General features: G+C 28.9%; 1 protein-coding gene across 3 annotated transcripts; it reads right to left on the bottom strand.

Annotated features, from left to right (window-relative positions):
* Positions 1 to 334: 334 nt before the first annotated feature.
* LOC113377142 lies at positions 335 to 3840 on the bottom strand. 3 transcript variants are annotated; one of them, XM_026617358.1, is made up of 2 exons: positions 3696 to 3840; positions 335 to 1870 (listed from the first exon to the last, which is right to left on the bottom strand). In XM_026617358.1, exon 2 carries the CDS (start codon positions 1859 to 1861, stop codon positions 455 to 457), a length of 1407 nt encoding a protein of 468 aa, XP_026473143.1. In that variant the 5' UTR covers positions 1862 to 1870; positions 3696 to 3840; the 3' UTR covers positions 335 to 454. The 3 variants fall into 3 exon arrangements, with proteins under 3 accessions (XP_026473143.1, XP_026473142.1, XP_026473141.1); XM_026617357.1 differs by lacking the exon at positions 3696 to 3840 and adding an exon at positions 2737 to 2890; XM_026617356.1 differs by lacking the exon at positions 3696 to 3840 and adding an exon at positions 2050 to 2233 and having other exon boundaries at positions 341 to 1870.
* Between the last annotated feature and the right edge of the window lie 19753 nt (positions 3841 to 23593).

The following is a 23593-nucleotide window of genomic DNA, read 5'->3' as shown; positions in this document are numbered from 1 at the left end:
TGTTCTATTTATTATGTACAATTTAAGAGCATCATCACGATAAAAAAAATACTTAAAAGTATATTTTACATCTACTAATTTAAAAAAACTAACATATATAGATAATATGTCTATCACAATCTTAGCTTTTGAAAGGTACTCCTTAGAGCATCTCCACTTCGCCCATATATAATTTTAAACTATGAAATAACATTTCATATAATTAATGCATTAAATTAACCTTTACAATTATATGAATAATCATAAATTCATATATATGTGTAAATATTATTAATCACATTTCATTGATATCTTAAAATATAAAAATTATGAGACTTTGTTTTAAATTGTCCATATTGTATTCAGCTCATATAAAACAAATTAAAATAAATTAAACTAAACAAAGTTCTTTTTCTGATAAGTTCAGATTATAAATGCAGTAAGAGTTCATTAGGAATTAAGGCCCTGCCCTAATTCAATTATTGGGATTCTTTCTTGAATATTCCACAAAATCTTTAAACGCCTGTTGCATTTCAGCTCCTAGTTCATTGTCCGGGTCCCACAAAGTATCATCATCAACTTCAGCCTTCGAATTGTCGTTAAGATTACAGTATAAAAAGGAAGTTTCCTCAGCAGTCAACACTTCCCCATCTGGTCCATAATAGACTGTATCATCGATATCAGTAATTTCCGAGTTGTACTCCGAATATCCAATGCATTCGGCATCACCACTAGCTCCCGGGTCACTTTCTTGGCTGTCACCACTATCAGACACGTAACCCCACCCACTACTAGAAAGATTTAATACACTTTGAATTAGTATTGATGTTTTGGACTTGTTGTCCGTCATCTTGTGTTTAAGGTCCTTAAGTAAGCGTTCCATAAGTTTAGGGCAAGCTAAATGCATATAATAACCACTTAGCTTCAGTGCTTGGCAGACTGCCTTGATATTATTCTCTTGGCTAAAATTCAAATTGATCACATCAGTCATAGTCTGAAATATTAACTCCATGAACTCTACTAAGTCTTTTAATGGCAACTTTCTCTCGCGAACAAAATTGTAGAGCAATTCACAGCAAGTGGTAACCAGTCCTACCATAAATGAAGAATCTTGAGACTTATCTGTGTCTTTTCTATATTGTAGATACAAATGCCCACACTGTTCAATAACCATTTGATGGAATTTGGGAGCCGTTTCATCAACGAGTGCACAAAGCCTAGCGCAACTGTACTGGAAATGTGGTCGTTTTACTGCTTCAGTAACCGCAAGCTTTGTAAGTCTGTCTAACATCATAGAGTCATTTGCACCTATAGCAGCTATCTCCGCTACAGTCGCCCTTACACTATCAAAGTTGGCGCTACTCGCCTGGAGCTCGTCCATTATATGAATAAATTTAGTTACGGGGTTTGAAGCAGTATCCGAAGAGCCCAAACCTCTGCGCCCAACTTTTAGCCGGTCAGATATCGACGATTTGAAAGGGCGAGGGCTATAGTAAGGCGAGTCTCCAGCTCCAAAATTATGCTGAAGATGGCTAACTGGCGTAAACACAGTATTGTCCCTTGGGATGAACTCCTCAGCAAATGGTGACAGCGTAGATTGCGCTGCCAAAGACTGCGCACTGGCAGAGCAGCCCATGTCAGGACGATAGTCTGACGCTGCTTTTTTGCCGACCAAATGTCTGGGAGCTCTAATTTGACTAGCGTGTCTGGGCGGCTCGACTTGCCTTGCACTTTCAGTTCTAGTATTATGCATGCGTAAATGGGATGGGGGTGGTGCGCGCGGGTATCTAATTGATGGAGCCCTAAACTCTCTTCGCTCTGCTTCGCTATCATCATCCTTAACCTTCCGTGAGTAAGCAGATTTATCTTCAGTGTCACTCATCTTGTTCACCTAGCGAGTAAAGTTTCTCGTTACAAATATCGTCAAACAAACATGTCACGTGAAAAACGAATTATCTATTTAGTATTGAAATAAGTAGTAAATGGCTAATCTATTACACATACACAATGGAATTCAAATGAAAAAAATAAAGTGCGATGGCTTACTAGTATATATGTAAGTTTACATACCTACTGTCATTCACTACTTTAATGTTGAATTATTTTAAACCGAAATGTGGTTACCGTATTTTATTTACAGTTAACAAAATAACTATCTTCGATTATATCAAGAAACAAAACACAACTTGCGCTTGTGATCAGATGCACGTAACCATAATAATTGTACAAGGAGATCAAACATCTAACTTGCTTGCAAGTGGCAGAGAATAAATTTCGCTACCAACCTTGTAAAAACATGTCAATAGCATGAATTTAGTGACATAAGAAAATTTCCTAAGGCGGATATACATCGGTGTATGAAAATTATGACAAGAGGATAACAATTAACGAGCGATTAATTAGTGAATTATAACTAGTTGAACAAATAAAAGCTACAATCCTTAGATATTACTTTCGAAGATAAGCAAAACTGTAAAACTAACAAAAACTTGTTTGAACTTACATCGAACTGAAAATTTACAAAATGTTCAATTGAATTCATTTATTGAATAAATATTCATTTAGCCAATGAATCAAATTTTATATTATACTCTTCCTTTGTCTATGCTAAGAACTTATATTTGTGCAAAATTAGATACTGTTTGTATAAATGAAATTTAGAATTGAATTAAGCAGAAAATGGCTAAATTATTAAACACACACAATGGAATATCGAATAAAAAAATAACGTGCAAAGTCTTTTTTCTAGTTACATACCTTCTGATAATAACTAAACAAACTTGTGATTAGTTTATACCGAAATGTAATTCTACACGTTTGTTGATATCACTAACTTTGATTATTAAGTATATTATATATACGATTGTAAATAAAACACCACTTGAGCTTGCAATCAAATGCACATAACCAAGGAGAGTTATTTCCGAACAAATGTAATATTTATGTATATTTATCAATGCACGTAACCATGATTATTGAACAAGGAGATCAAAAACATCTATCCATAGATAAAAGATGAGTATAAAAGATAATCTATCTTGAAGTGACACAGAGTAAATTTCGCTACCAACCTTGTAAAAACTTGTCAATTGCATTAATTTAGCGACCTAAGAAAATTTCCTAAGGCGGATATACATCTGTATATGAAAATTTTGACAAGAAGAAGATAACAATTAACTATTAGCGAATCAAAGCCTTTTATCTCATTTTTATTCACAAAATTTTTGAAATAAATGACAAAAGTTAGAGTTTAACAATAATTAAAAGATAAGCAAAACTGTAAAACTAACAAAAATTAGTTTGAACTTACATCGAACTGAAAATTTACAAAATATTCAATCAAATTAATTTATTCTAAATACTAAGAACCATTAAATAAAAAATTATATTATCCTTTTCTTCTATCATTGCTAATAACTTATAGTTGCGCAAATTTTAAGCACGAACTGTCGGTGGCGAAATCTTTGCATTAGCCATGTTTGACAATTTAGAGCTTTCAAAATATTTACTTTGTTACCTTAGTTAAATAAAGAATATATGCGGTTGTACTTATTATAGACTATTTACGTCGAAACAGAAGTTATATATTGTTTGTAAAAAATGAATTTAAAATTGAAGTGGACAATGGCTAAATTATTAAACACATACAATGGTATTTCGAATGAAAAAATAATGTGCCATGTCTTTTTTTTTAGAATATACATAAATTTACATACCTTCTGATACTAAACACACAAAAGTTCAATTAAAGCACACGGAAATGTAATTTCTATACTTTCTTGAAGTCACTAACTGCGATTATATTAGAAAACAAAACACCTTCGTTTGTGAAAAAATGCACGTAATCATAATCATTGAACAAGGAGATCAAACATGTACCCATAGACAAAAGAGTGTATAAAAGAGGATCTACCTTTCAAGTGGCACAGATTAAATTTCGCTACCAAACTAGACAATAGAATGAATTTAGCGAGATAAGAAAATTTCCTAAGGCGGATATACATCGGTGTATGAAAATCGTGACAATAAGAGGATGACAACTATCAGCCAATCAAAGCTTCCCCATTTATATTCGCAAAATTCTTGAAATAAATTGCATTAATAATAGTCGAATGAAAAAAGCTACGATCCTTGTTAGATATTAATTTCGAAGATAAGCAAAACTGTAAAATTACCAAAAACTTCAAACTGATAATTTACGATACTATATTCATATAAATTCATTTATTCTTAGTTGTAAGTGAAATTTTTGGATCAGCCATGTTTGATAGTATTAAGGCTTTCAGAATATTAACCTTGTTACCTTAGTTGGAAGAAAAATACATGCGGCTGTACTTATTATAGACTATTTATGTCGAAACAGAAGTTATATATTGTTTGTGTAAATGGAATTTAGAATTGAAATAAGTGGACAATGGCTAAATTATTAAACACTTACAATGGTATTTCGAATGAAAAAATAATGTGCCATGTCTTTTTTTTAGAATATACATAAATTTACATACCTTCTGATACTAAACACACAAAATTTCAATTAAAGCACGCGGAAATGTAATTTCTATACTTTCTTCAATCAACTAACTTCGATTATTTAAGAAAACAAAACAACTGCGTTTGTGAAACGTAACCATAATAATTGAACAAGGAGATCAAACATGTACCCATAGACAAAAGAGTGTATAAAAGAGGATCTACCTTTCAAGTGGCACAGATTAAATTTCGCTTCCAACCTTGTGAAAACTAGCCAATAGAATGAATTTAGCGACATAAAGAAAATTTCCTAAGGCGCATATACATCGGTGTATGAAAATCGTGACAATAAGAGGATGACAACTATTAGCCAATCAAAACTTCCCCATTTATATTCGCAAAATTCTTGAAATAAATTGCATTAATAATAGTTGAACGAAAAAAGCTACGATCCTTGTTAGATATTAATTTCGAAGATAAGCAAAACTTTAAAATTACCAAAAACTTCAAACTGATAATTTAAGATACTATATTCATATAAATTCATTTATTCTAATGACTAAGAACTTTTACTTGTGCGAATCTTAAGCCTTAACTGCCGGTGGTAAAATTTTTGATCAGCCATGTTTGATAATATTCGAGGAGCTTTCAGAATATTAATCTTGTTATCTTAGTTGAAAGAAGAATACACGCGGTTGTACTTACTATAGACTATTTACGTCGAAACAGAAGATATATTGTTTGTATAAATGGAATTTAGAATTGAAATAAGTGGACAATGGCTAAATTATTAAACGCATACAATGGTATATCGAATGAAAATCTAATGTGCAATGTCATTTTTTCTAGTATATATATATAAATTATACATACCTTCTGGCATTAAACACACAAAATTTCAATTAAAGCACACGGAAATATAATTTCTACACTTTCTTCAATTCACTAACTTCGATTATATTAGAAAACAAAACAACTTGTGTTTGTGACAAATGCACGTAACCATAATAATTGAAGAAGGAGATCAAACATGTACCCATAGATAAAAGAGTGTATAAAAGAGGATCTACCTTTCTAAAGCCACAGATTAAATTTCGTTACCAAACTAGCCAATAGAATGAATTTAGCGACATAAGAAAATTTCCTAAGTCGGATATACATCGGTGTATAAAAATCGTGACAATAAGAGGATGACAATTAACTATTAGCCAATCAAAGCTTCCCCATTTATATTCGCAAAATCCTTGAAATAAATTGCATTAATACTGGTTGAACAAAAAAAGCTACGATCCTTGTTAGATATTAATTTCGAAGATAAGCAAAACTGTAAAATTATCAAAAACTTCAAACTAATAATTTACTCATAATTTATATTCATATAAATTCATTTATTCTAAGTACTAAGAACTTTTACATGTGCAAATCTTAAGCCTTCACTGCCGGTGGTAAAATTTTTGATCAGCCATGTTTGATAATATTCGAGGAGCTTTCAGAATATTAATCTTGTTATCTTAGTTGAAAGAAGAATACATGCGGTTGTACTTACTATAGACTATTTAAGTTATATATTTTTTGTATAAATGGAATTTAGAATTGAAATAAATGGACAATGGCTAAATTATTAAACACATACAATGGTATATCGAATGAAAAAATGATGTGCAATCATTTATTCTAGTATATATATATATATATATATATATATATATAAATTTACATACCTTCTAGCATTAAACACACAAAGTTTCAATTAAAGCACACGGAAAAGTAATTTCTACACTTTCTTCAATTCTTTAACTCCGATTATATTAGAAAACAAAACAACTTGAATTTGTGAAAAATGCACGTAACCATAATTATTTAACAAGGAGATCATACATCTCCCAAGAGGCACAGAATAAATCTCGCTACCAACCTTGTAAAAACTTATGAATTTGGGGTTTAAGTTGGTACCGTTAGTATACTCTTATCTATGTTTATTTATCTATGCTGTTATCTATGATCTATATTGATTATAGAATATTTATGTTATTAATTTTATTCAAAATTATTGCACAAATTAATTATATCTGTAAAAGTAATAAATACTCACCGATGAATTTTGTTTTAATTATAAATACCGATTTGAATTTATTTTACGTTAGCCAACTGACAATTATCGATATATTGATTTTGGAGGGAACAATAATTCATGAAATCATGTACCTAGGATCCGCGCGCAATCTCAGTGATAAAAATTGAAAGAAATGATACATAAAGTGATAAAAATGGAATACAGAACGAAATTGATTTTTTATTTAATATTGTTACTATCATTTCAATGTTATTAAACATTCTGCTATTATTAATTAATTTTATATTTGTATTTGCATATACATAAAATAATAAGGCAGTGGATTCCAACCTTTTTTAATAAAATGGGGTTGAAAACTGCTGCATTAAGATAAACATATATATTTATTATCTTTAAAAATACCTTTTTTATAATGTTTTATCAAATGATTTCGTTATGGTTGCGTTTCGAAAATTTGATTAGACATATAGTATTCAGTATAAAGTATTCTAATAATATATACTATAGTAATAAAATTTCAAAAATTGTCCTTTGTAGATATTAACCCTTTCCACTCGCAAATTCCGAAATTTATATGGCGGCATCCGAGTCGAAAGGGTTAATAACTCTTCTGTGTCAATGCATGACTATTTAGCAAAATTAGCTGTGAGGTATATCATCGGCCTTCATGTAGAGATCAAATGGGATATATTAAATAAAGAATATATTTTTACACTGATATGTTTTAGTAAAAATGAATATCACTGCAAGTTGAATTTAATAGTTTGATTAATTAAAAGATACATTATGAGACTAAAAAAAAATAGGACACAAAATATGTAAACAGGAAAGTAAACGCTGATATGCAAAAATTACGCCTGAGAAGTTTGCAGAATCAGTAGATATAAGATCAGTTACAACTGATGTAGATACCTTTATAATAAGTTGAATAGTAATCGCCAAATCACAAGAAACTTTATGTATCAAAATGATTTTACTCCTATTTGTACAAAAATATACATTTACACTCACAATCTTAGTGAAAATCTTCTGCATATCTATGTAAAGTTAGTCTTTACAGGCTGCTGAAAGTCTAAGGTTCTCAATTTGTTTTGAAATAAAGTCATTAATTTTACTTCCTATCATTACATTTCGTAATTAAATTGGTAAGTAAATTCAATCATTTAAATATGTTATAACAACAAATTAAATTATTTGTTATCTGCAGCAAAAATGCCACGTTAATTTTTTACACGAACACTATTATCATTTTTTTTATATGTAATTATGAAAGTTTGTGCAGATTTAATGTGGATTTCATATTTGTTTTACATAGTATGCAATATTATTATATTTTCCAGTGTAAAAGTAAGATTGGTTGTCTTACTAAAAGAACTGTTTAAAATTTTTAATTGCACCAAATTTTAAATTAAAAAAAGATCTAATTAGTTAACAAATAATTAAAAAAAAATTAAAGTATTGTAAATAGTAATGCAATATTACTTGTTTAGTACTTTCTCGACTGTATGTTAACATTGTTTATCATTTTTTTTTAAAAAAAAGGCATAGTATAGGATAAAGACCTAAGTAATCCTCATTATGAGTGATATAAAGCATAAATTTAAATGGTACACGTATTGATGAATATTTGAATTTTAGATCACCTGTTTTGGGAATGTAATTTATACCAAAATGAAAGAAGGTCATTAGTAAAGTAATTTAAAAATTTACAAATTATAAAAATTTATAAATACATATTTGAGTTTATTAATAATGCTAAAATTAATTTATAAGTTAATTATTTAATAAGGTTTTGTATTAAACAATTGTACGAATGGCATCTGGCCGAATGATGTAAGTCACAAGCTAATAAAAAAAAGAATTTTAACCTACGACCATATTGCATTTTTTTCTAGAATTACAATAACGTCTTGGATGTGAAAACAATTTATTAATGTCAATTTATAAAATAATGAATTATTTGCACATTTTTTTTATTCAAAAGACGTATAGTGTTAGGATCTTTCGGATAAACGAAATGATCTCAGACGAATCTAATATCTGTTATTTGGATAGTATTTTTAAATTACTACAAAGCAATGAAAAAGTTGCTAATAATTTATAATTACTTTCAGACAAGTTAGAAATTTGTTAAAATACCTTCTATTTAAATCTTCTCTTCAATATGTAGCTAAAGCTAGTTTACAGATAACACATATATTACAAAGTTACTCTTTTATGAAAATTGTTATGTTTCTCAAACTGTGAAGCATTGTTATAATAAATACCACAAATTTAATGTTCATATTATATAGCTTGTAAATACTGTTCTGATTGCTGTATAATAATACATGAATAAAAAAAATTATATAGTTTGGTACATTACCATAAACTCATACCATAGAGAATTTTTTTCTATTTTTCTGAAACACTAGTATAATAAAATTATAAGTACTTTTTACTTTATGTAATTTTTGAAACTCAATTGCTATACATTGCAAATTTTAAATTTTATTTTTTATATATTTTTTATTGTAAGTGCCTATATTATTATGAATAATTTTACTTTCTGAAGAAGTAACATCCCATATCTCCATAGCAAAAAATAAAATGTATGAAAAATTAATTAATTTTCTTTTTTAGGAAAAAGTGAGACTTTTTTCAGATGATTAAAATCATAAATAATAATAGCAATGCAAAAAGCACACAAATATGTATATATATACATATTAAACTTCTGTACGGTAAGTTATAGTAATCGCAAAAATATCGAAAATGAAAATTTTTGTGAATCTTTACGTTTCAAAACTTCCTGAACATTTTGGTATACCTTGAACAAACTGATGTATGTGTGTGTATGTATATTTGGATACAATTTTTGTCCACATTTTCAGACACACAAATCAACCGATTTGAATGATTTGAAAAATATTCACAATTTTATTTTATTATTCATAATTTTAGAAAATTATTGACTGACTTATAATCTTCCGTGAATGAATGACATAGTCCTAGTCAGAACTAGAACTAAAAAATTAAGAATGTTCTTGTTGTTTTGTTTAAATATTCTATTACAAATATAAAAGTCGCTAATTGTTTTAAAAATTATAAATTTAAATAATATAAAATTTATTTTTTGTGAAAATATGCTTTCATTATTTTGGTATACCTTCAACAAATTGTGTGTATGTATTTATGGAAGCAATTTTTTGTTCACGATTTTAGACACACAAATCAACCGATTTGAATGATTCAATAAATATTCGATTCGTATTGATGTGGAGGCGTGTAGATTAGTTTTTCAGCAGATCCAGCTGTTTCGAAGATACGGGGCAAAAAGTGCCAAAAATAATAATTTTGTTTTTGAGAGAACGGAGCGTCCAATTTGAAAAAAATTGATGAGATAAAGAACCGATTTTTCGAAAGGCAGGTCTAGCGGTTTCGGAGATCTAATGAAAAAAATTTAAAAAAATGCCATTTGGCGGTCAAAAATGATCACTAAACAAACATATGCACATCTAATTATCAGATATTTTATAGAGATTTTAACAATAGGTATAAATCTTGTTTGCATTCCTATGGGTTCCGTACCAATGTGTATCCGTTAGTAGGCGGCGCGGCGCTTACGCGCTTCGATATTTCTTCTTTATGCAGTTAAAGCAGTACGATTGCTTTGAAAAAAAGTTCAGAATTATCAAAATATTTTAAAATAAATTTTTCAAAAAAAAGTAAATTTTTGTCACAAATTTATAGTTACTCAAAAATCTAATTTTTCAGAGTAAATTTTTTTTAAAAATGTTAATCTTTGAAAAAAAATTATTTTTTGGTACGGGAAGTTCCAGCAATTTGCCTTAAGGCACGATGCCATGCGCCCCACTAGTTTGAAAAAAAAATCAAAGCTTTTAAAAAAAAGTATTTTTAGTACAGCAAGTTCCATCTTAAGGCACGACACCATACACCACTAGTTATATTTTAATTGTATAAATTATTTTATATAATTTTACTTCCCAAAGAAGAGACACCCAATATCCCAAAAGCGAAAAATAAAACATATGAAAAATTAACTAAATATATTTCTACTTGTATACATATATTGTTCCCAAGAAGATAGAGAATCTGTGACCGTCATCGAGAATTCAAAAATCGTTTTTTTTTTCAAAGTTCTGAAAGAAAATTGAATCTTTTTTAAAAATTTAAATTTATATTCACTAGTTATAATTTCATTTTAATTGTATAAATTATTTTATATAATTATACTTCCCAAAGAAGAGACACCCAATATCCCCAAAGCGAAGAATAAAACATATGAAAAATTAACTAAATATATTTCTACTTGTATACATATATCGTTCCCAAGAAGATAGAGAATCTGTGACCGTCATCGAGAACTCAAAAATAAATTTTTTTTTCAAAGTTCTGAGAGAAAATTGAATCTTTTTTAAAAATTTTAATTTATGTTCACTAGTTATATTTTTATGTACTAAGTACACCATTTAATTTAATGTACTAAATACACCATGGTGTTCAAAGATGGTCATCATTAAAAAGGTCATGTGCATGAGGTATTATAGTGAAAAAGAGAGCAGCTGGCATACAATAGCAAGCGGAGCGATGAAAAAAACGGTTTCAGAGGATCATACATATATATATATATATATATATATATATATATACGATATATATATATATATATATATATATATATATATATATATATCTATAACTTCGTCAAAAAAATAGATATTGAGATGATTTTTTTTTAAATAATTCTAAGGTTTTTAGCTTTCATAATATCAAAAAATCTCCAAATCGAAAAAAAATAAATAAAAACCGAACAACCCCCTTAACGCACGATGCTATGCGCCCCACTAGTTGTAATTGTATAAATTATTATGGATAATTTTTTTACTTCCCAAAGAAGAGACACGCAATATCCCAAAAGCGAAAAATAAAACATATGAAAAATTAACTAAATATATTTCTATTTGTACACATATATCGTTCCCAAGAAGATAGAGAATCTGTGACCGTCATCGAGAACTCCCAAGCTCTGACAGACACAAGAGCGGAACACAACAAGAGTCGGCGAACTTCTTAGCCGCTCAGAATTCAGTCTTAAACGTGTGGTCGCGCGCGAGTCTCCTTCTTGACGAAGGTCCGTTGCTCACATTATTTATTTAATTCTTGTCAGGTGTAAAAATTAGAATCGAACGAAATTTAATAAGTAATAAGTAATATTAAAAAAAAATAATTATTCTATTAAAGTCATATTTTTGAAGTGTTGGTAACTAGGAATATTATTTGTGCAAAAATTGTGTTTTTTTATGCAAAAGCTGAAGCTATTTGGAGATCATAAGAGTGAATTGTAGTGAAGACTTAAATTTAAAATATATAGTGTAATTTTTAAAAAATATAAACTAATGTGCCTGTAAAGTTTTTATACTGTGACTAACCACAATTAATTACTGATACCACTATTTTTATAAATTATAAACAAAATCAACCCTGTCTTGCTCAATCGACTTTCGATAAACTATTTCTTTATAAATAGTAAAAAAAAAATTTTTTTTCTTTTAATATACAAGTTTGTGTATCTATTTCCTGTGTGTGATTATTACCGATTTGGAAATATTTTTTAAAATAAAAATCAAATGCACGTGCGAAGCTGACATATGCATTCAACAGGTGGTCTTTTGTATGAGCTGCTCTATTAGAACATCGCAAAGGTGAGTGCTATTCTCTATCATATCTACCTAGTTCATATATAATGGTTTTATATTTCAAAATAGTCAGGAGATGTTTTACCACGAATTTGTATTGTGTCAATAATTATTTCAATGGAATTATGAATAATAATTAATATATTTTGTGGAGAACTGTTTTGTATTTATTATAATATTTTATGGTATCAGATATTTATTAAGATGTAGCATTTATTTGGTGCTTACAAACTCAAAATTACAAACTTATCTTAATGAAGATCTGATAATATAAAATATTATAATAAATACATAATAGTTCTGAATATTATCATCACATAATACAGGAGCACAATATGTGCTTCTTTAATTTTTCTTTCATTAATTATCATTCTTTTACACAAGTTTAGTGTTTAATAAATTTTATATAATAATAAATTTTATATTTTGTGTTTTTCCTGGTTTGATTACTGAATGACACACATTAAGTGTCAAAACGTATAATAGAATAATTTTTTTTTCTATTTTAATCTTTTTTAATTCGGCGATTGAGCTGCAAAATTACCTCAAATTTTTCAAATATGGAAAACAATATATATTAAAACAAACAAGTTCTTAGAGATCATAAAATGAATAAGCTAGCTAATAAAATAAAAACTAAATTATATTTATATGATTTTTTTTTTAATAAATATCCATAAGTTTCAAGTCCCACTTTATCTCTTCTTCAGTGAATAAAAATATTCATTAAACTATTTTTCATATTATTTTTTTAAAGTCTTTTTTAAAGTATAATTTTTTACTTTACACTTGATATTTTCTAAATTATTTTATAAATTTTAATTTAATCTTCAAAATAAAATATATGTAACTTCAAAAAATTACTACTAAAAAAATCTCTAAAAGTTTGAAGTCTCAATATTAACTTTAAGATAGTCTGCACTCTAACCAAAATTTCTTGGTTCTTTTTCTTTAAATAAAAACTTATTTCAAAATATATATCAAATTTTTGTTGTAATTTTTTTATTTATGATCAAAATAAGCAAATACAATATTATTCTCAAAATTATGATTAATATGATTCACTTGTCGCTAAGTTATACAATTCTAAAAAACAAATGGAATTTTATCCATGTTATTTGCATAAGAAACTTTGGTTGGAGTGCGAACTATCCCAAAGTTAATATTAAGGGCTAAAACTTTCAGATTTTTTTGTTATCAATTTGGAAGCATTTGAGGTCCCAGGAGCAAGAAATCGAAAATATCCATATTTAGGACCACCCTAATAGTATACTTATATATATATATATACATATATATATATATATATATATATATATATACATATATATATATATATATATATATATATATATATATATATATATATATATATATATATATCATTTTTGCCAAGAGTTGACCATTATGAAACAAAAGAGAATGACTCTTAAAAATCTTCGAAATCTCCATATTCGAACGTTATTTTTTGTCGTTTATTACTAATGTGTAGGAACATCTAATTAACCTTAACTCAGTTTAAAGAAAAACATTACACTTTAAGTGTCGTATAAATATTGCAGAGGCAAACAAGACGGCCCCGCTTCGTTCATGTCGCGCAATGTCATCTCGTCAAGGCAAAACTTCATATTTCACTTATATTATTTTTAGATCAGAATAAAGCATCATCGGTAAAAAAAATTAACTGGAAAATATTATATATACGAGGTCTGTTCAAAAAGTACCCGGAATTTTCGTTTTTTCAAAAAAATATTTATTTATTCGTCTACATTAATGTGGTCCCCTTCAAAGTAGTCCCCCCCAGATATAATACACTTATGCCAGCGTTTTTTCCAATTTTCGAAGCACCCTTGATATTCACTTTTTGATATGTCCTTGAGCACTCTCAGCGATTTTCTTCAATCGAGGAAAACCGCCGTCCTTTCATGGGTCTCTTCAACTTTGGGAATAGGAAAAAGTCACACGGAGCCATATCTGGTGAATTTTTGCACTTTGCAACACTTTATTTCATTTTTTACGCAAAATTTAATACAAATTCTTTGACTTTTCAATTCTTCCATTGTAAAAATCGCCGAGCTCAGAAAAACACGTCGAACCTTAGCGACTACCACAGACAAAGTAAACAGTGAATATAGCTGAAAATTTCATCATACTTTAGGGGCATGTATACCAACACAATAAAAAAAAATTTTGACAATCAGACACTCCAGACCCGCGAAATTTAATTATTAGTAATTCCGGGTACTTTTTGAACACACCTCGTATACATATATATATATATATATATATATATATATATATATATATATATATATTATATAAGTTATCCTACACCAGTCCATAGTTGGAACAAGTTTTTGTCATTATACAATTTATAAATAGTAAATTAAGAGACTAGAAATAAATTTTGGTTCTCTTGAATATATTACAATGATTGTTCACGTATATTAGGGTGGTTCTTAATATGGATGTTTTCGAATTTTCTTGCTCCCAGGGGCTCAAATACTTCCAGATTAATAAAAACAAAATCTCTGAAAGTTTTAGCTCCTAATATTAACTTTAAGATAGTCCGCACTCCAACCAAAGTTTCTATGAACATCGGTAAAATTCCATTTGTTTTATAACTTAGCGACAAGTGAATCAAAATTTTCAGAATGACTTTGTATTTGCTTGATGAAAAATAAAAAAAATTAACAAAAATTTGATATATTTCATAAAATAAGTATTTACTTAGGAAGAAGAACCAAGAAGCTTTGGTTGGAGTGCGGGCTATCTTAAAGTTAATATTAAGAGCTAAAACTTTCAGAGAATTGTGTTTTATCAATTTGGAAGCATCTGAGCCCCTGGGAGCAAGAAAATTCGAAATCGTCCATATTAGGGACCACCCTAATATATATAAACTTATTTAAGTCAAAATATTACTGTAAGTATAATAGCTATTCTCGGTTATATATGTTAGCCTATATGGCACTATTGCCTTAATTTGTTCAAAATAACAGCTATTGAAATGTTACACTTTTAAATAAAATTGGCGTGAAGTCGATCTAATGTTATTGTGAAGTTTGTGCTATTTGGAGGCTAGCTTTCAGATGTTGGTTGACATTTCAAAAAATTTAAATAAACGCCCGTATAAAACATTGGGTTAGATTTTTGGCAGTTTTGTGACTACCAACACATTGAGAGCCAAAAAATATAAATAAGCTAACAGAAAATAGTTGACCAAATCTTCCAACATGCTCTTATTTAAAAATTATTATGTTAAAACTGAGAATTGGTCCATAATTTTCGAAAATAATTCACTGTTTCAATTATCTTCGAAATATAATGATAATCGTGTGAGATAGTCCTGAACTAGAAGTAACAAATTAATAATAATCTTGTTGATTTATTAAAATATTCCAATTCAAATATTAATATATAAAGCTGATCGTTATATAAAATATAGGTTATATAAAAACTATAAAAATCTATGCTTTCATTGACTGTATTTTTATATATTTTTAAACAACAAACGGCAATAATTTTCAAAAAAACTTGTCTTCAAAACATAATGAAATTACCGAGTGATATACTCCTGAACTAGAAATAAGAAATTTATAATAATATTGATAGTTTCTTAAAACATTAAAGTAGCTAATTATTTTACAAAATATTAGTTTAAAAAATTGTGTGCTTTATTTCTCTAGAATTTATTTTGATATGTTCCTAAATAACAAAAAATACATATCCAATATTTTGCAATTCAAGACTAAATTTTCGACAATAAGTCACTCATTTAATTATTTTGAAATTTATAATTATTACTTCTTTGGTTTTCTAAAATACTCATATTTTCATATAAATGTATCTGATAATTTTACATAATGTAAGTTGAATTAATCTAAAAATTATTTTCTGTGTTAAATTTTTTATCATATATTCCTTCCTATGGTATTCAATTTTTAAATCTATATTAATTTGAAACCGAACTAATTACAAAGTCTTGAATATGATTTGTGTATTTATATATTAACATTATTATATTGATTACATTTTTGATTAAAAAAAAATAAATTAAATTAGTAGATTCGTGTTGAGCAACTTTTCACCTAATATCTTATTGGTTCATCATGGTGCATTCATTCCAAGAGAACGTTGAATGGTTGATGGTATTTGAAAGCAAAAAAAAAAAATTGTCAGGAATGTTGAATAAATTATATAGGAAATAATTGCTATGAAAATGGTTACAATATATTTCAAAATTTGGTGCAACGATTCAGTTATATTTTAAGAATTTTTTTTCAAGTCTGACATATGTAAATAATGGAGAAATGAATTTTTGTATTGCGAAGAAATTTCTGTATTGCATATTGCTTTTGTCTGTGTCGGTATAAACACAAATAAACAATGCTACCGGAAGCGATGCAGGTCGGCAGTCGAGCGCATCCGGAAATCATCGAACCGGAAGAATACACTTTTTCCCTTCGATTTTAGGGTGACTGCCATACAATAACCGTACAACCGATTGTAATTATTCAATATTATATCATAACTAACTGTTCTTTAAGGATTAATTTTAAAGAAAAGGAACTACTGTAGAACCTCGATTATCCAGATCTCGGTTATACGGATTCGCGATTATCCGGCAAATACAATTCGAATTTTAGCATAATTAATACTGTACATGTATGTACTGTAATCGAAGAAAATATGTATGTACAAACATAAGGAAGTGTTAATTTCTTAATAAACATTGATTTTCGTTGATATCTATGTATGTAATTGTTATTTTTAATAAATACACAACATTAGCCAAATGCCCAACGACACCAATTAGTCCGGTTAATCGAGGTTCGACTGTACTAACAAATTGTGAGATTATTTGAAATTAGTGGTGCATGGCATCGTGCCTTTAGGCAAATTTCTGGAACCTCCCGTACCGATAATTATTTTTTTTTACAGAAGCTTTACATTTTTTGAGCACTTTGAAAAAATTAAGTTTTTGGGAATCTTGACATTTTTGAAACAAATTGACTTAATTTTAAATTTGAAATATTTTATTATATTTTGAAATTTTTCAACTTTTTTAAAGCAATCGCTTAGAAAAGAAATACCGAAGCGCGTAAGCGCCACACCGTAGTCTAACATATAAACATTGGTACGGAACTCATAGAAATGTAAACAAAAGTTGCGCTCATTATTAAAATCTTTATAAAATATCTTGATAACTTCATGTGCTTATGTCTAATGATAATTTTTGACCGCCAAATGTCATTTTTTTCACTTTTTTATTGGTACTCCAAAACCGCTGGACCTGCCTTCCCAAAAATTTAATCAGCTTTTCGCTTCGTCAACAAATAAAATGTTTTTTGAATCATTCGAATAGAACGCTCCGTTCTCTTAAAAATCGAATTACCGTTTTTCTTTTTCCTCGTATCTTCCAAACGGCTGGACCTACCATTGCCAAAAACTGATCAACACGTCTCCCCATTAATACGAATCGATTTTTTTGAATGATTTAAATCGGTTGATACGTGTTACCGAAATCGTCGATCAACCGTTTTGAATAATTCGAAAAGCGTTCCATTCTTATTGATAGAGAAATGTGCTGATTAGTTTTTGGCAAAGGCAGGAGCAGACGTTTCGAAAATACGGGGCAAAAGTACAAAAATGGCAATTCAGGTTTTAAGAGTACGGGGTTTCCGATTTGAATGATTCAAAAAACTTTCACTTACATTGACAAAAAAATGATTTGATTAAATTTTTAGAAATACAGATCCAGCGGTTTCGTAGATCCAGAAAAAAAGTTAAAAAAAATGGCGGTTAAAAATGATCATTAGACAAATGCACATCTAATTATCAGGTATATTATAGAGATTTTAATAATAAGTACAATATTTGTTTCCATTTCTATGGGTTCTTTGTCAAGATTTGTTTCTAGTTCACTTATAACTATATAAGAACTATAGTTATAATAAACTATAGTCCAAACTATGTTTATACGTTTGAACTATAGTTCAAATAAATGTCCTCGACGTTTTCGGCAATATAGTTCAACCCGACTTGAATGGGTTTCAAAATTTTCAAGAAACTTCAACTTTTCAAAATTTTTTCCCAAGTTTTCAAAAAACTTTAAAGCTTCTAAAATATTTAATTTACAGTACGGGACGTTCCAACAATTTACCTTAAGACATTTTTAAATTTAATTTCATAATCTGACGCTATACACATTCATCCTTTTGCAAGAAACATATACAAGTACATTAACTTGTTTCAAGATTAATATAACAAACTGCGTTAACTGGTTAACAATTAATTGTTCTACATTGAAACTAATTGATGATTAACTTTTTATCGCCAATAACAAGTGAATGATTACTTACACTCGACCAGGTTTCAATAATTGCATTTCCAAGATTTTGTATTATTTTATACAAAACGTATATATTAAATGGATCATGTTAATTCGGTTTTCCATAAATGAGTAATTTTTAGCTGAAATTATTGTTAATTAAATTAATTTTATATGTGTGAATAATATTTTTATCGAAATAAATTAAATCTCTACTCGATGAATCACATATGAATAAACTTCCTTTCAAAAAACGTAATGCAATACTCAATCTCGTTTTTCTAGAATTGCAAACCCAATCCTTCCTGCTCTTGATAACTTGATCTATTGGATTTACTGGGATTTGAAAGTAATTTTTTTTTGCGGTTCATGTTTATTTTATATATTTTATATACAATTCCTCTTTACTTCCGAAGATTGAGAAGTTGACAATATATTGTGATGATTTTGTAGATGGGAATAGCAAAAAAAACTTTTGCTTCTTCTTTTGCAAAAAATTGTTTGCTTCTAAGTTTTCTAATATTCTTGAAATTATAATTTTTTATAAGAAACATAATCCATCCCTTTAAATAATTATTATAGGGTGGAAAAGGGCTTAAAGGTCTGAGGGTAAAAAAGTCCACCTCTAATAGTCCATATACAATTCCTCTTGACTTCCGAAGTTTGAGAAATTGACAATATATTGTAATGAATTTATAGATGGGAATAGCACGAAAATAATTTTTGCTTCTAAATTTTCTAATATTCTTTAAATTATAATAATCAATCCTTTTGAATGATTATTATAGGGTAGAACGGGGCTTCGAAATCTGAGGGTAAAAAAGTCCACCACCGGTATCCCAAAAATAAGTTGTTACGAATTTTTGAACAACAATATTTGAAAGAAGAGGGAAAAAGAGGTATAACCAGCCATCATATTGATTCTTACGACGTTGATATCGGGAGATAAATGTTTGAAAATCCATAATAAAAGTATTTTCTTTCGTTGTTAGTTCTTTTGGTTGTGAGCACTGTTGTTTAGTTTACGAGATCTGAATATAATTTTTAAGCATACGTTATTTGATTGTTTTATAAAATGTATTGTTAATTTTAAGTGAGATTCAACTGTTTTTTTATATAACCTCTATAAAAGCTTACACGTAAGTGGGGTAAAAAGGACCAACTGAACCTTTAAACTGGCTAAGATGTGAACAATAAAAAATAGTGAATAAAAAAGTAAATTATGTTTAAAAAGGCAATTTTACAAGAGAAAAATTAAATAAGTAGTTATTCCAACTCTGCTGATGAAAATTTCTGACGAAATACCATATCAAGATTATATTTTATTATTTTATAAAATTTAATGTTAATTTTAAGTTAGATTCAACTGTTTTTTTTATATAATCTTACACGTGGGTGGGGTAAAAAGGACCAACTGAACCTTTACCCTGGATAAGATGTAAACAATAAAAATAGTGAATGAAAAAGAAGTTAAGTTTAAAAGGCAATTTTACAAGAGAAAAATTAAATAAGTAGTTATTTCAACTCTGCTGATGAATATTTCTGACGAAATACCAGATCAAGGTTATATACAGTGTTATTTCTGTAAAAATGTACCCATGAACATTAAGTTTTGCATTGTTAAGGTATTATTTTGTAAAATCTCTTCAAAACTAAAAATAAGACATTGGACCTGTTTGCTCCTTGACCGTCCCATTTTACTCCGTCTATGGGGTGAAAAGAACCAGGTGACAAATTTTTGAGAAACAGCAAAAAAAACGCATTTCTACAATGATGAATTAGCTGGTAGTTTTACTGAACATAGTGAGATAGTTGTTTGTTTGGTATGTGTTATTTCTTGTGATACTATTAGTTTGGTTTTTACAATAGAATTGCACAAAGTCAAATTAGACCTTTGGGCATACATACCTGGCACATAATCCAGTACGTATTTAGGGGGCGTCCATTAATCACGTGAGCGAGTTTTTAAGGATTTTTGGACCCCCCTCACCTTGGTGATACATGGTGATATTCAAAATTACCCCCAATTTCTCACCAAACATCAGGTGTATTTTAGTCACGTGATAAAACTGTAAAATTTTGGATTTTTTTTTAAAAATGTTTGAATTTTTTTAAAAAAATAAGTTAAAAGATAAATACACGTGATATTTTACTATACTCCTCCCTCACCTACGTGATACCTCGTAATTTTTTATCAAACCCCCCCTCCCCTAAAAACCTCACGTGATTAATGGGCGCCCCCTTACGTGATGCGTCCAAAAATCCACGCTTCATAATATAAGTTACCACCCAACTAATTAATATAAATATTTAAATCACTAATATTACATATAAGCGGCAATGACCTTGTGTAAAAGAATCTGACAAATCGGTCAATCCGGTAAATCGAGAGTTTAATTACGTCGAACTCTTTCTCATCTAACTCACGCGTTATCTTAGTGGATAAGTTCGCGCTGGCGTGATCACTTTCACTTCGGACGCTCGTATAAAAGACTCGCGCTGGAAACGAGTTCCGTATTATGTGTATGTCTCTTTTTTTGAAAAGTAAAAACAAATAAAAAATACGCATTTCATTGAGAATGTCTCAGGGCGAACTTACACACGATGGAAAGAAGATGACTGATGGAGAGATGTTAGATGTGACCATGGCTAGATGAGGATTTTTTCGAATCATTAATTAATTTTTACAATTAAACCACTTTTCATAGACCTCTAATATTTTACGTCGGTCAGTTTGGGCATAAAATCTACCATTATGCCAAGTTTCATCAAAATCCCAGACGAGCAACGCGTGGGTTCTCATATGAGTAAAGTGCATTATCCGAAATTAAGGTTTTTATTTTTCCAATCATTTCTAGTATGAAATTAACAAGTATTGTACCATTTTCCAAACCTGATTAAATATGCAAACTTTGAAAGACACTTGCCAAGGTTCAGTACATTTTTTTTAACTTTTCCTAGGGTAAGTTATACCTAGTAATTGGCTGAAAATCGAAAATGAACAGTTTTACATATCTTCACGTTTCAGAAGTTTCTGAAAATTTTGGCAAACCTTAGAATAAATGGATGTGTGTGTATGTGTGTAGACAATATTTCGTCGACGATTTTGGGCGTATGAAAGAACCGATTTGAAAATTCAAAAAGCAATCAATTCCTATTGATAGGGAGATGTGCTGATTAGTTTTTGGCAAAGGACAGGTCCGACAGTTTCGGAGATATGGAGCAAAAAAAGCTAAAGATGTCAGTTTTTAAGAGAACGGATGAACTGATTTGGATGATCCAAAAACATTCGTAATGATGGGGAAAAGTGATGATTAGATTTTGGCAAAGGCAGGTACAGCCGTTTTGGAGATACAGAGCTAAATGTGCAAAAATTTGCAGTTTTTGAGAGAATGGAGTATCTGATTTGAATGATCCAAAAAACATTTTGCTTGTGTTGGCAACACAATTGTTTTTGGATTTTTTTTATTTCATTTTTTTTCCAATTTTTTTTTTTTTTTATAGAAAATAAATCAGATTTTAATTTTAATTCTGGCTAAAGTTCTAAAGCTCACCTATATACCTTAAATAAATAATTTTAACTTTGTAATTCAGTTTATATAATTCTTATAAATATTAGGAAATGTTCCAGTATTTATGTTAATCTAACTTATTTGAAAACATTAATATTCCTCGATTATTTCGTTACGGTACGGGAAGTTCCAGCAATTTGCCTTAAGGCACACCACTAGTTTAGTATGAAATTATCTAGTATTGTACCATTATACAATCCTGATAAAATTTCCTTTCTTTAATGACACTTGCCAGGGCACTTCCGTACATTTTTTTTAAAATTTGGCCCTTTCAAAGGCGACAAATACTGAAAATTTAAAATTCATAGTTTAACAAGTAATATTAATTCTAGAAAACTTGCGACAATTGTATCATTTTTTTAAGGGTGGTTCTAGAAATGATATTTAGGTATATGGGTCCAAAGATTAAATTAACGAAAATATTCAAAATTAACCATAATAACCGGAAAATAACTAGAGTTTTCTAGGTGTCTATAAAAGCTCTAGTTTTACTTGAAAGCTCAATTTTTAAACGGCATGATATATTTTTTGTCTAATTTTTTTCATGGCTGTTGTCAAACATGTCACCTCATTTCGGCTTTAGACTGCCCGAAGACAGGTCCATGGTGTGAGAGCACCATAAACTAATGATTTCCTTTCTCGACCTTGTTTATATTACCATTGCAATTTAATTACCATTATTCATTTTTCAAACACTTTTATGCATTTTTCATTCTAATATTTGCATTCATGCTTCCTGGTCCTGTGCTTCGGCTTTCAGTTGCCTGTATTTCTCTTTTTGCGTAAGTCATCAATCATCTGCTTTCTTATTCTTTCCAATTCTTTCAGCCTTTTTGCTCAATGAGTCCGATCTAGTTTCCTTTTCTTTTAATTTTCGTATTCATGAGAGCTCTAACTTTGCCCACTCTTCTTAAAAGTTCTTCATTGTTGTATATAGATTATGTTGTGTATGTACAACATGTAAACATTTATTATCGAATGCCAGTTTGACAAGTCACATTTTAGTCAAGTTTATTTTACAATGTAAAAATGCTTTAACTTCAGCAACATTATGGAGACCATCGTGTCAAATAAATTCATAGAAAGCTAAAGGAGGGATAGAAAACTGCTAAATAATGAACCTGCTAAATTATAAGCCTGCAAAATATTTGTTGAAAAAGAAAGAGATTTTAATTATTAATACTTCAACGAGTCCAATATCTCACACAACTCCATATTGCTTCAAGGAAACGATCTAAATCCAATCAGATAGACGCATTTGCAATGCCCTATTCCTGATTCACTCGTATTACACTCAAGTTTATATACATATTAAGATAATCTATAGAGCAATTTAGCGTCGCACGAATATTATTAATGAAATATCTGTAAGATATAAGGTCATTAAATTAAAATGATTGATACTGCCTAAAGAAATCAGAATATATTGCACACAGCGCTCGGCCAATGATAATGAGTCATAACGATT

The sequence above is a fragment of the Ctenocephalides felis genome, unplaced genomic scaffold, assembly GCF_003426905.1.
Source record: "Ctenocephalides felis isolate EL2017-DRISC unplaced genomic scaffold, ASM342690v1 CF-g0.4_SCAFFOLD_01886, whole genome shotgun sequence".
NCBI lineage: Eukaryota > Metazoa > Arthropoda > Insecta > Siphonaptera > Pulicidae > Ctenocephalides > Ctenocephalides felis.
Note: the sequence above shows the minus strand (reverse complement) of the source record. Positions and strands in the feature narration are given on the sequence as shown.

Excerpts from the sequence above, each read along its gene's own strand:
- LOC113377142 (XM_026617358.1), bottom strand. The coding sequence starts at position 1,861 with ATGAGTGACACTGAAGATAAATCTGCTTACTCACGGAAGGTTAAGGAT.